This window comes from Pseudopipra pipra, chromosome 4 (genome assembly GCF_036250125.1).
Source record: "Pseudopipra pipra isolate bDixPip1 chromosome 4, bDixPip1.hap1, whole genome shotgun sequence".
NCBI classification, from domain to species: domain Eukaryota; kingdom Metazoa; phylum Chordata; class Aves; order Passeriformes; family Pipridae; genus Pseudopipra; species Pseudopipra pipra.
The window spans coordinates 57940995-57955114 of record NC_087552.1 but is presented as its reverse complement, the minus strand read 5'-3'; the positions used below and the strand labels follow the sequence as shown (position 1 = coordinate 57955114).

The following is a 14120-nucleotide window of genomic DNA, read 5'->3' as shown; positions in this document are numbered from 1 at the left end:
TATTAAGTTTTTATTTCATAAGGAACTAACCACAGGCTACTGGATGTATTTAGTTTTCACTTGCTTTTTTGGCTTTTTCCCCCAACAGTTTGCTTTGCCTGCCTGTGGTGCTGCTAAGCAGAGCCCATGGGAACTGAAGGCAGCCACTCTGGAGGTAACACAGCATAGTGCTGCTGTTCCCATTTTCACTACCACTTTTTGTCTGCATACCTAATTCTCCAGGAGCCAGGTAATGCTTTATGTGAAGCTGAGAGAAGAAATCCAGGAGCGTTCTAAAGCTATAGGTTCTGCTATGGGCTTGTCAGAGGCTCTGCTTCTTGCTACAACAGAGGTGGCTGGCTGGGTGCAAGCCCCATGCCTGTGTTGCCTTCCATGACATGTGACTTCTCTTCCAGTAGAAAGCCATGAAGACTTTTATCCCTAGAGCTGACGGCCAAATACCATTTTAAAAATGCAGTGGGAATGTCTGGACAGAGTTCTAAAAATAGAAATGCTATGGATGGAAAAAAGCCATTTAAGCTTAAGATTCTGATTTACTAATAATAGTAAGAAAAATTTTCTTCAGATTCAGTAAAGAATAAGTGTGACCTTTTGGAAGTATGAATGGCAAAAGTAAAACTCACAAAAACTGGAACAAAAAGAGAACAAAACAAAAGATTATCAAGTGCTGCTGTGGGGCTACCTGAGGGCTGAACAGTTCAGCCACACTCCATGGTGACTGCTAGAAAAAAAAAAGATGGACCAGTAAACCTCAAGGTTTAGGTAATCCATTTGATACTTATTCATAAACTCATATAGCAAAATTAGAGTATCTAGGATCAAGGCCATCAAGACAAGCAAAACCAAATAAATCCAACCTAAATATACGATGTACACTGAATCCTTCATTAGTGGAAACGCACTCCATTATAGGTTTTAGACTTTAGAAAAGGCAAGCACTCATTTATGAAACCACCTTTCTCCTGCCTTCCTGTTTTAGAGCAATTTATTTTCTTTGAAACCATGTGTTTCTTTCCGCTGCAGCGGTCTCACAGTGCATTTATCTTCTTATGTCTGTAAGCTTTCTGGGACTGGGACTCTTGATACTTGTCTCACTGAGGCTGTCAGCATTTAGAAATGAAAAGTAGTAATGTTAATAGTAATTTTCTACTCGAGTATAAAAGTTGATTTTGTTATACCTCTTGGCAGCAGCTGCATGGAGGATGTGACTCTAAGTCAGTATCGTGGCCACAGCAGCGGAGTAGCAGAGACCCACAACACCCAGCTGCTCACCAAACAGTTTAACCTCCCTGCCCTGGTGCACCATGTCAATGAGGAATCATGAACTGGTGACTCCAGAATTGGAATGTGATAACTATTTCTGATGCCATGCTTTGAAAAGTATTTTCTGCGTGGTCTAATGAACTGCTGCACTATAAGCCCCCACAACTCAGAAATTTCCTGGGGTGTATTGGAAGAAAAAAAGGGTCATCAGACCACTTGGCAAATCACTGTGATCTGCCTTGGTTGGGGGTTGGATCCAAGTTTCTACAAAGCATCAAGAAGATTGTCCTGTCCTGCAGTGCTCCTCAAGTTTCACGGTGAATGTGTCTGGTTAGCATTACACACTTAAGCAAGTCTTGTTGGCAGACCATCCTTATTCAGTGAGGACCCATTATAAAACAAAATGGGGACCCTGTGAAATAAATCAAGATCAAACTAAACTATTCTAACATTTCCTCAGTTAGCAAAGGAACCACAATCAAAAGTATAAATTAATAAATGAATGAATGAATTAATTAATTAATGACAAAAATATTTTTCTTACTCTCTAAATGGAAAATACTTTGTGGGCTCAGCCCATATTTTTCAAGCATGACTGCTCAAAATTAAGACCTCAATCCACAAAACCGGAACTGAATCTCCAGGAACCAGACAGGAGGAAAGAAGAATATCACAGTACCTTTTGAAATCAAATCACCTGTATATAGCCATAAGTCAAGATAGGAATTCCGGAATCCACACAGGAAAATGCTAGCCTAGGCTTCTAGCTGATCTGAAGCTACTGCAGTGAAGGTGGTGTGTGCAAGACTGAAGGGGCAGTAGTTTTAAACATGCCTGTGCCACACAGCATGAGCACAGGCTTCTAAAACAAGCCTCCTGAGCATTCTGTCAATGTCTGCACACCTGCTTGCACAATCAGAGGGCACTGCTTCTCATATGATTTTGACAGACTAAAATATGTGATTTTTTTTCTCATTTCTTTTTTCTGTTTCCCATGCCTGTTGTCACATGGAGACTAATTTTAGATACTGAGTCAAGGATACCTGATGACTTGTAGCTCAGTCACAACTTCCCTTTCTACTGTGCATAATTTCTACAACTGACTTCTGAGATCATAGCAAGGTGCTTCTCAAGAAGAAAAGTCACCAGTCCTGTGTAACAACTGAGGCATTAGTACTACCCAGTCTTTGGGGCACTCTTTTAGCAGTATCTGGAGGTATGTGGCAATAAATCAGTTCTGGCAGCAAGAGAATTGGCAAGGAACAAAATAAAAAATTCCCCAATACAGAGAGAAAAGAAATCTAAATTTATGGGACTGTAGAAAGAGGAAAGACAGAAAGGAGATTCTTGTGACTGAAGGATAAATTAGTTGAGTCCCTCAAGAAAGAAAAGAGTAATACAAAAGAGACCCATAAACCAGAAGGAGTAAGAAAAGGAGCAGAGAATGCTAGAAATAATGCAAATTTTATCACTTACTTCATGAGATCAGGGCTTCCCTTTCTTTGCTGTCCCCTAATCCCTGCTTATTTGCAGAGGGTATAAACTAGCACGATTCAATACAGATTTTTAAAGTGCTGGTAGACTTTGGAAAAAGGAGTTAATAGGATTTGATCTACATTTCCTGTAGCTCCTACACAGATGACTGGATTTTAGATTTTTGCCATGTTCTGTTTATTGATATTTATTTTTAGATTTGTTTTATTTATGTTTATTAATAAATAATTCCATTAATTAAGTTAATTATCATGAAAATGTTCACTATGGAAAGAAAATAAATTCAACCTTGGTTTTGAAATGTCTAAAAATTTTAATGCAGGAAGCTACGATGCAGCATATCTGCAGCTTTTTAAGTTTCCTTTCTTTCCTTTTCTCTTGATTACCTACTTGCCAAATATTTGTTTGTTTTAAACTAAATCAAATTTTCTACCTCCTCAGCAGGATTCATGTTTATTTATATGGGTAAGGTACAGTAATTGAGAAGTAGCAAGATACACCCATGACAGAGGTCTACTTGAATCTCTAATTTGTGTTAGATTTAAGAGAGAACAGCCAGTGTAAGTTATGATTGCTGGAAGGTAGTGTTCACCTCTAAGCAGATGGAAGCCTGATATTTTAAAACTAACTGCAACAATTGACTTAAATATGGCCCTGTCTGAAGCCAAGCAAAATTATTCCATTGCCTTCACTGAGTTTCAGAGCAGCACAGCAGAGAGTGTTATAGCTCTAAATCTTGTGCTTTACAAAATACACCTATCACCCACACTTTGTAGATAGGGCATCTGAAGCAGAGTGAAATGATTTGCTGGAGCTCACTAAGAACAACAGCAGCAGAGACAAAAATCAGACCATGAAGGTGTCTGCTCCCTCCCAGAACTTCTCATTGCTGTAGACTACGCCAGTCTCTGTCAGTCTCTACACACTCCCAGTTCTGCAGAAATGCTGCCGAGCGTGTGACAAATCACCTTTTGCTACAAAGTCCACTAATGGCACTGGCAAAAAGACCTATTCATTTCGGTGACCTCTGCACAGAGCACTAAGGGAAAATCTGGAAACAAAGATGAATTGTCCCAGTCTGCACCAGTTCATGCAACAGTCATCAGAACAGCAGTATAGGTACAACTGAATGGAAAGAGTAGGACACAGAAAAGCAAACTGTAACCAAACCTTAGCAACTACAAGAGGAGTCCAGATTCAAAGCAGCTCCCAGTTTAATTTATCAAAATGCAGTTGCCAATGGGGAACTAAAAGGGGGTAAAAGCCTCCCGCTCATTTAATAGCCATTCTTCTGTCCCGGTGCTACAACAGTCAAGAGAGTTGCTTAACCCCCTATGGTATTTCCTTCACCTCGGGTATTTCAGTTGTTTCATATATTTCAGTTGTTTCATAGAGAACACTTATGAACAAAATAATTAAATAATACATATTCATTAGGAGAGGGACAGTGTTAAATGACATCTTTAAATTGCATCGTGTCTTTAGACTATTTATTTTGCTAAAAATAACTCAAAATTGAACTGACTCATATATGCTGAAAAAAAATCACAATTAAAGTCATGTGATCCCAATTTTGAGTTCTGTCATCTGCTCTCTCTGTATAGACAATTACAGCCACTATGAGAGTTCAGCAATTGGTAAACTGACTCCTCGCTAGGTCTGGTAGGTGATACATAATATAAAAGGCAGGTCACTGGTAGATCTGTATAAGAAATAGGCTAGTTCAATTCTACTTGTGTGCTATCTGGGATTAACCCTTTTTCTAGTAAGTTCTCTGTATCTGTTCACTGTGAAAAATTTGGTGAGCTGCAATTTATAGAACCTAAAAAATTAGTACTGTGACATCAAAACAGAAATTGTTATGAAAACACATATTTGCTTAAAACTAGAAATACTAAGAAATACACATAATCAAATTTTTGTATTTTTATAAAAAGAAAGCAAATAAACTGTGAATTTTAGCATTAGAATCCGTGAAAAGAAACAAATCTTTTTCAATATGAAAGTTATCTTCACAGTGCTTACAATTGCTTTCTGCCTTTGTCTCTCCCTTTGTTTGGCCCTTTCAGATTCCCGTTTTTCATACTCTTTGCGGTATTCTTCCCTCTTCAGCTTTTCATGCTGATATTCCTCATAGCTGTCATATCTAGGAAACATAACTTAGTCATTAAATCAAGCATCTGCATTTGTGACTGTAAAATTAAAAATACAATTTTTGGAAGGCTTTATTATCCTAGGTAATTAGCAACAGGACAAGAGGAAATGGCCTCAAGCTGCACCAGGGGAGGATCAAGTTGGATACGAGGAAGAATTTCTCCACTGAAAGGGTAATTAGACATTGGAATGGGCTGCCCAGGAAAGCGTTGGAGACACCATTCCTGAAGTGTTCAAGAAACGACTGGATGTAGCACTCAGTGGTATGATTTAGTTGACATACTGGTCTTCGGTCAAAGATTGGACTCAATAATCTCGGAGGTCTTTTCCAGCCTTAATGGTTCTACAATTATCTCTTGAGAATCAGCTGCAAAGTAAAACAAATGCAGGCCAAAGGCACTACCTGGGTCTGCGACTGTACGGTGATCTGGACCGCGATCTTGCACGTAAGGGAGAACTTCGGCATGCTTGGTGTCTACAGTGGCTGGACTCATAATAGCAACAAGATCTGCAGGAAGAAACACATTCACCTCTGTCATTCCGTTTGAGTCTACTGACACTATTTTCTACCTCTTCCCTGAACTTTACAATTTCTTCTAAGCTACCAGTGGGATTTTCCAGTGACAGTCTGTGATCCCCTAGTCAACTAAGGGGCCTCAAGTGATTTCCTCTCCTCAGCCTTTCTGTAATGTTCCTTATTGAAGCTAACACAGAGCAGTCAGTCAGCCACTGCCAACTTCATCTGATAGAGGCTGCAGCTAGATTGGCACCAGGCAGCTCACAGATAATGGGAAAGGTTAGTTGTGTACATCTCTCATGAGTTGCTCTGCCTCTGACCTGGCTGGCTTCACTCAGAAAGTGTAAACTTGGCAAATTAAAGGATATTGTCAACAAGTGTTTCTGTAGCAAACCCGTAACCTTTAGAGTTAATCAGCTCAGAAGCAATAGAATGAGTTGCACTGGAATAAGTTATTTCTTGCTTTTTTCCTTTCCTTCCTTTTAGTTCCTTTACGTTTTTGCTGTTCTCCTTATTAACTACAATAATCATACATGAATTTGCTATACCATACCTTGAAGAGGATCTACTACAGGGCGACCTTGATCTCGATCGGGAATATGGAGAACGGGAACAAGACCTGCGTTGAGGAAAGGACCTTGATCTAGACCGTGTCCTTTGGGATCTTTGAGAAAATAAGGATTTGGGTGGAGACACTGAATCTCTGCATGGAGAGTTAAAAGAAGAGCAAGAAGGTGATACATCAAATAATGAATAGGCTTGTGTCCCATCCCAAGGGTAGCATAGTTTATCACTTTCATCTTCACTGTCATCAAACAGACCATCCATTGCTAGTCCTGAATTTATAAACATAGGTAGTTTGGAGAATTGTTCGTTACTGTAATCACTGTCCCTTAGTTCTCTGGTCTTATCTGCTTCTTCATCAAAAACAGCTTGGCTGGGGTGACCAAAATGCTTATTCAGTTCAGCCCGAATTTCCTGGTCTTGGAGCTGTTTTCTGTTATTACCATGGGATCCCTGCTTATTTGTCTGTAAAGTCTCTTTCTTGAAATACTGGTCTTGTTCTAAAGAAGAACAAATCTGACACTGCCACCCAGGTGAAGAATCCTTAAATTCTAGTTGTCTTGAGTCCTGAAGTTCCTGGGATATTTTAATGTGTATTTCTGATTTTGAATTCACAGATTGACAGTAGTCATGGTCACCAAACAGCCGCAAACTGGGCCGTTTTGTCTTTCTCTCCTCATGTCCACTGGACAGTACTGTAGTCTTGCTAAGCTGTGCATACAGCTCAGACTGTTCTGGACCCTTCTTGATCGGGTTATTTCCTTGAGAACCAGAAGACTCACTATAGCGGGGCTTTTTTGAAGGTGGTACAACAGTCTTGCATGATGACTTCGGCTTAGGTGAAGTCCTAAAAGGATTATCTTGGTTGGCTTTATGAGGAGGGGTCGTAGGTGGAGTTAGGCCTACGGGGATTAAAAGGAGGAACAGAATGTTTTTAAGCACACACACAGTGTTTATAAAGGTGGCTCATGTGCTTCTTAAAATAGATACAGAGCAAGACTCATTCTATGTCACTTTAAAACCACTAATACTGGGAACAAAAGTATTTAGGGTGTGAGACACCAAAGGTCTGTTAACAACAATAGGAACAATACCAATGCATTGCCATTAATCTTCAGCATCGTTTCTGCCCCTCCCCTCCCTCCATGACATCCGCCCCTCTCTCTGTAGATTTTGAAAGAAAAGATTAAGAGAGAAAAACCAAAAGACGTTTTTGTTAAATAATGAAGCAGATTTTGATGTAAAAATTACCAAAGGACGCAGAACTTGAATGTAAGGAAACACAGCCACCTTACAACTCAACAGCAATGACTCTTTGTCTCCACAGTTAATTAACATAGAAAACCATTACTAATGTATGTATAATACATTCTTATAACCATAAGTAGTACATTTTGCCTGAAATATGGTTTTGCAACTTAAACCCAAATGAACAATAGTACAACCACAACTGTAATGAACCATTGCATTTAGAACTAAATATTAGTGAGAGTCATGCAGTACAGAGTTCAAAGGAAACAGGTAAGTATTCAAAGACTAAAGATACTGCTAACTACCAGGATTGTTTATATAACAAATAGATTATATCATTGTGGTGAGACAAAATTGCAGGAAGTTCTACAGCCCATTCCAGTAAAGCCTAGGAACTGAAGCAGTACATTCCAGTTATTTGTATAAGGATAGAATAGAACTTCCAATATTTTCTGTAGAAATCACAGAATTTCTTCAGACTTTAAGGATCCTTAAAAGGATAACCCTGGACACCAGGGCAGAGTAACAGCAAACAGCAGACGCTGTTTAGGAAATAATTTCTCTTCAGGTATTACATTACGTTTGAAAAATTTGCTTCTGTCCAACTGATACTAATGTAATTTAGTAATATATGCTTAAAATTTAACAAATTAGAAGGAGATTAGGGAGTTATAGATAATCCAGACCATCCTTAAGCATCCCAGAGGCTCACGCTATCCAAGATTTCTTCTTCTAGCCCAAGCAATGAGCTTTCCATTACTTCCTTAGCAAGAATGAAAAGAGAGGGCAGACACAGTTACAGGAAATGTGTGTTTCAAACATGCCTATAGAGCTTTGTTTTGTATTTTTAAACATGCAACAGAGCTCAGCAGATCAATGCAAATGGAACATGTTTTATAGTGTTTTGCTGTAAAGAAGGAAAAGCGTCCATCAATGCATAGTGCTCTCTAAGGAGCGTAAATGGAGACTGGGAGTCCCACTGCATTAGCTGCAATGAATTTCTTCCAGAAAATAAGAAGATAGGAGTACTAAGGCATGAATACTTGATGTGAGAGAGATGCTTGATTTTGTCTGAATGTTTGGAAAAAATGTTTACGAGCTACCCAAGGCTATGTGAAGATTTTGCCTAATGCCACAAAAGTCAAGGAAACTGAGGAAAAGATTATGACACCTAAAAGTGTAGTTACCTCAAATTTGAATTTAATAATAAAAAAATTTTGTGCAAAGTCATCCCCATTAAACGATTTCCTCTGAGTCCTCAATTTTTTTTCTTTCTTCCCAAAAATTCACTTGAGACAACCATATGTGGTGTTTCACACCTTATCCACCTCCAGACTGACAAATATTTTTGACTACCAAATGAATTTTTGGTAAAATGAAGAGAAGAGTCCTCTTCAAAATTCTGCAGTAGTAATTTCCAGGTTAAAACTTCAGGCTCAGATTGAACAAATACTGCAGAAAGCAACTTTATAGATAAAAAGCTTAGAACTGACACTTTTACTTATGAAACTATGCAGATCACGAGAACCTCTGGGGTTAGTCACTGTTTTTTTGGATGTACTTTTAAAGAAAGAATGAAGCAAAAATACAATCACTCCACAATGAACATGCATATTTAAGAATTTCATGCGAAGAAACCCCAGAGATAATCCAATATTCAAAATAAAATATTGTTTCAAACCACTTCTTTAAAGCTTGTCCCGGCAGGAAGCAAGCAAAACAGAGAGTACAACAATTTCCAGAAACCTGACAAGGAGTCCAACAATCTTCAGAGAAAGGGAAAAAAATCCCCCAAATCCTACCAAAAAAACCCTCACAAAAGTACAGACTGAGCTAAATTTACTGGCACTTCTCTTGCTGGCAGAACTGGGCTGGGGACAGCCTAACAAAGGGCTTCCTCGTGGCATTCTGGCTTTTTTCCTGGTTTTCAGCAGAAGCAGGAAGTGCACAGGCAAGTAGAAACAGATAAAAGTTGGAAAATGTTCATTTAACTTTTGAACAAACCTACACTGGGGGATGGAGGAGGGAGCAAAGATTTGAATTCATGTCACCTCTACGGAGTTCATCTCCAATGTGTCCCGTGACCAATCTTCAAACTGTGAATTCTGAGAAAACCAGTTGGCTGCACACTTGTTCATCTTCACTCTAACCCCTGGTAATCTTCACCAAGGGCCATGATCCCACATCAGTGGCATTGCAATATCCTATAACCATTGGATTATTTCACACTCACCGATTTCTCCCCCAATGTGTACATTTTAGCGTTGACAGTACAAGGTATATTCCGTACTCTCTCTTGAACTTAGCAGGTTTTGACAGATTTATAGAAGGACAGATGGCCATTACGGGCTGAAGGCTGACAAGAGGCAGTTCAGAGCATTGTTAACACACTTGCACAAACTCTCAGCAGTGCAGCGCTGTGCAGAATGTAATTCAGACTATAGCTTTTTTATTGCTGCCTATTTTCTTTTGTCAAAAGAGCCTGCTGTGCACAGCAACAAATGGCTGCCATTACCCAGAATGTAATGGGTGTCAGACAAATCACGTAACACAAACAATCAAGAGTATGTAGGTCATATTTCAACAGAGCACAACCTTAGCAATATTTATGATTACTGCATTGAAATGTGCTCTATAATAAACAAGTACCTCTACATCACTCACACTTATGTACTTCTGCACAGCAAATCTGTTAGAAGTGGTACATACTCTACAATCATCCCCCCTAAACAGCCTTTTTTCTTTTTAAAGTAAAAGGCAAGTATTTTTTCATGACATGCTATGAAACCATTTTCTTTGTAGGGACTTTTCCTTAATTGAATAGCTTTGGTAAATGGTACGTTTGCACTTTGCCTTGCTCTGTCTATATACGACGAACTCACTCAGTGATCTTCTGCTTGAAAACAGCATACATCAAAATGTCAGCACTGCTGCCAAAGCAGCACCATCCTCCCCATGTCTGTGCAGCAAAAGGTGTTTGCATGTGTGCCAACTCTGCCACCTTGGCCACGTGACTTCCTTCCAGGAAAGTCTCTAGGAGAGCGAAACTACGTTTGATACATTCCAAAACTCCACTACAAAAAAACCCATTAGTAACTCATTTAGCTCAGCTAGGTTGAAAAGCAGAAAATAGGGGAGTGCCTTTGCATTAAACGTGACATCTGGACTTCTTAGGACTGATCTGCAATGCTGTTTTACACAGACAGAGATATTTCTAAGTCTCTGCTGTAACTTAGCATCAAATGTTTGATGACATTTGTTGTGCTTTGAGGGAGCTGATAATTAATGTCTTTTGGGGAACGCAGCCCTGGAACCTTTCTACATGTGCACTGGGCTTTTGAGAGGCATTGAAAATGAATTCTTTCATACCTTTTAAGTTTGAAAATGGATTGTCAAGGGAAACATTATTTAAGGTTACTTAAAACACTGAACACAAGATAACAGTTCAATTCAGTAGAAGAAGAGCTTTTGTGAGGCACGAGATTGCAGAAGCCAGGAAAATACAATAAAATTAAATAATCATCATATAATAAAAAACTACATGCTTGTTGAGTATTCAGTTTAATCCTGTTGTCAGTGCTGCACAGAATAAACACAGATGACTGAAAATATCAAATAATTTACTAGAATTTATTCCCTCTAGACAACTCTCTATATCTCACATCTCATTTTATCAGAAATCATTCTGAGGCCAAAGAAGTTCTTATATGGCAGATTTTAAGTATTTGTTCTCACAAATAAGAGGTAATACAAATCTAGAGGTGGGCAAATTGCAGGTATTAGTATCCTCAAGGATGCTCATGAATTGCAATTCAAGTCGATTGTGTTCATACAGCCTTTTCTGTCATCTTTTTGGAGAAATCAAATTTTGCACCCAAGACTGGTGAGGAGTTTTATACTACGATAAATTACAGGGAACTGTGTGCAAATGAGAGACTTTTCACCAAGAGGGCAGAAATAGCCTTTCAGTTACTGATTGAGCCTTAGGCATGTAAACCAACTCCACGTACTTAAATGGTGGCTTTGAGTATTTAGGAGTGAACAGTTTAAGAAGACACTGAGATAACAGAGAGAGATAAATTAGAAGGCACGCCATCTAACATCTGGCATTCAGAAATTCGGCACAAAGTCTAATACAATCAAAATTTTAAAACAATCATTGAGGAGGCTTTGATTGCCAAGAGAAACACTGCCAACTTCAAGAAGGTGAGTCATCCTCCTAGTTCCTGGGCTTGCAGGTGCCCCCTCAACCTGACTAGTAACAAAGGGCAAAGAAGTCACACAGAATAATCCCATGTTTCTGGAAAACATTAGAGAGGTTCATGCCCATGGCCTCTTAGCAAGGCGCTGACAAAGCAGCTGCCTGTGGAAATAAAGAGAGATGAACCTCTTCTGAGCTTCCTACTCAGAATGAGGCTCACCTGACACAGGAAGTTCATTCACTACATTATCATCGCCTAGGACTCCCTCCATATCATGATGTTCTGGTCCATTTTCCCTAGAATAACACTAGAAATCAGCTTCAGGAGTTGGGATTTTAGATAGCAATTGACTTATTCCTGTATCATAGGCCACTCACTTAAAGCATATTCAAAGAATTCCTATGTGTGGTGTGAAAACACTTTAAAAAATATTTGTTCCTTGTAACTTGACAAATCAATGTTTTGACAGTTTTAGGGAGGACAGAATTACATTCATGACTAGTAATGAATCTGCTATAAAGCAAGATATAGCATTGCCAATAGAACAGTTTCAGTTTGACTTTAGATACATGAATCCAAAATGTGTGTGTGACGAAGATTGATGGCTCATGTGGGAAATGCTTTTATTTATTTATTTTTCTACTCTATAGTTAATTCATCAGTGAGGAAAGCAATGTTGTTTTCAGCAGAGAGATCAAGGGAGCTGCTGTTTATATTAAAATACTTTGTGCTTCGATAGTGCAAGCAGCACTGTTAATGGTCTTTTCAATTCAGTAGTGAGATCAAGGCAACTCCTATTTAAATTATAATAAATAGTGCTTGTACAGTGCAAGCTGCCCCATATAAGGACAATGAGCAATGCGGTTATCTGGATATAATTTGGAGTTGCCAGGGTCTCACTAAAGAACTTCAAGGTATTATCAATCACTAATGCCACTATTTTTTTTTTAGTTGTTTTTTTTAACTGAAGTGGGTCCCAGTTCTGCCATGATTTACATACATATGCTATAAATTCTTTGGTACTCCAGGTTGTTTCTCTTATGTACTTTGCTTCTGGCACAAGCAGACTCAGGACATAAGACACTACTGCAATACAAATGAGTTAAAAAGTAAGACATGCATCTTTTTATAGATTTATATAAATATAAAAATAAAAATCTATGTGTATGTGTAGGCAGAGATTAACAGAGCTACTAAGTGATCACCTGAAACCTCCTCACCAGGTTGTGAAGACCAGAGCAAGTGCAACATGAAGTCCAAGAGCCACCATCATGTACACTGCTTGGTAACACTGCCCAGCTCCCTGGTCACATATGTTCTACCAACTCTTACTTTTCCTGAATATCATCAGTTTATTTTCTAGCTAACTTCTATTTACTTCCAGAGGGAAAAAAAATCATAGAATCACAGTACAGCATTCCTGTTCACTGGATATGCATCCAGTTGTGCTGTTTTTCACAGCTTCTGATGCTTTTTATAATGCGCCAGTTCTCCTGGTTATATTGTCCAAGGAACTACAAAGCTGTTTTGTTTCCTCCTCTGTGTACAGCTGATGGAGCGGAATGAATTTGGTAATACCAAGACCATTCCCATTGCCATTATGGACACAATACTAGAGGACTATCCAGGGGTCAGACTGACTCCCAATTTCTGTCTAGTCAGCTGATGGGAAGAGCAGGCTGCTGACTTTTTGGCTGGGAGAAAACACTGCTTCCTTCAGTGATTTCAACGGCTGCTTGTACCACTCTGCTGTAGTCACCTCGTCTGCCCCTTCCTGTTGGCAGCACTAAACACTGACTTACCCATGTGCTTACAAATGGGTACCCTTGTGCAGACTTGCTCTCCAGTAATGATAAAAGAGGCTTCTCCATGCTTCTGGCCTACTGGTACTGAATAGGATTACCCTCCTGCATACAGTGAATTTTGCCATGTTAGTCATGTTAGTTTTGCAAACAGAAGGTGCATTGGAGGGACGTTTCCTTTTGCCATGAGAAGAATGATTAAGACTGCAGGTTTCCAGGACACAGCAGAGAAAAGTGTGCAGGTTTTAACACTGAACTAATAAAAAAGTTTCAGAAAAAGTGAAGTGATGGTTGTTGGGAGGTGAAAGCCCAGTGTACATACACAAACCCAGCCTGCTGACACTGAATTTAGGGCCATGAAGCTGATTTTTGGTACCCGAAGACATATTTTGCAATGCACCCCTCCCCCCCTAACGCTCACATATCATAATGATCATATAATTTACAATCCACTGTTCTCCTGAGAGAAACACATTCCAAGAACATCTCTTATTTTTCAACATTACACATATTTTTCAATATTACAAAACAGTCTTGGCAACAGCTCAGGTGGAGCTGAATGTGTTCTCTTGTGCTTGACTCTGGACACTTCAGGAAAACAGAGGCAAAACAGAGTTCAGAAGAAAGCCATAAAACAGATCTAAGTCTGCAGGAATTGACTTCAGCAGAAAAAAGAGCAGATGAATTAAATGAGTGATTAAATGGATGATGCATGAACTAAACCACTACACGATAAAAATCCTACAAATCTTCAAAAGGTACAAATCCAGGGATCAGAAAGGAGGAAAAGGATAAAGGGAGGTTGTGTGAAGTGTGTTAATGGAAGAAATAAAGAAAAAGGAGGAACACAAAATTAATACCAGTTTTAAAAAT

General features: G+C 39.0%; 1 protein-coding gene across 3 annotated transcripts in view; it reads right to left on the bottom strand.

The window, feature by feature from the left end:
* The window catches only part of PPARGC1A (PPARG coactivator 1 alpha), a 368659-nt gene that overhangs the window by 11687 nt on the left and 342852 nt on the right, over positions 1–14120 (bottom strand). For all 3 annotated transcript variants that reach the window (XM_064653102.1, XM_064653103.1, XM_064653104.1), the window contains 3 exons: positions 5982–6894; positions 5315–5419; positions 4783–4903 (listed from right to left, as the gene is read on the bottom strand). In XM_064653102.1, the coding sequence (XP_064509172.1) occupies positions 4783–4903; positions 5315–5419; positions 5982–6894 (1139 nt within the window). The remainder of the gene's footprint in view (positions 1–4782; positions 4904–5314; positions 5420–5981; positions 6895–14120) is intronic.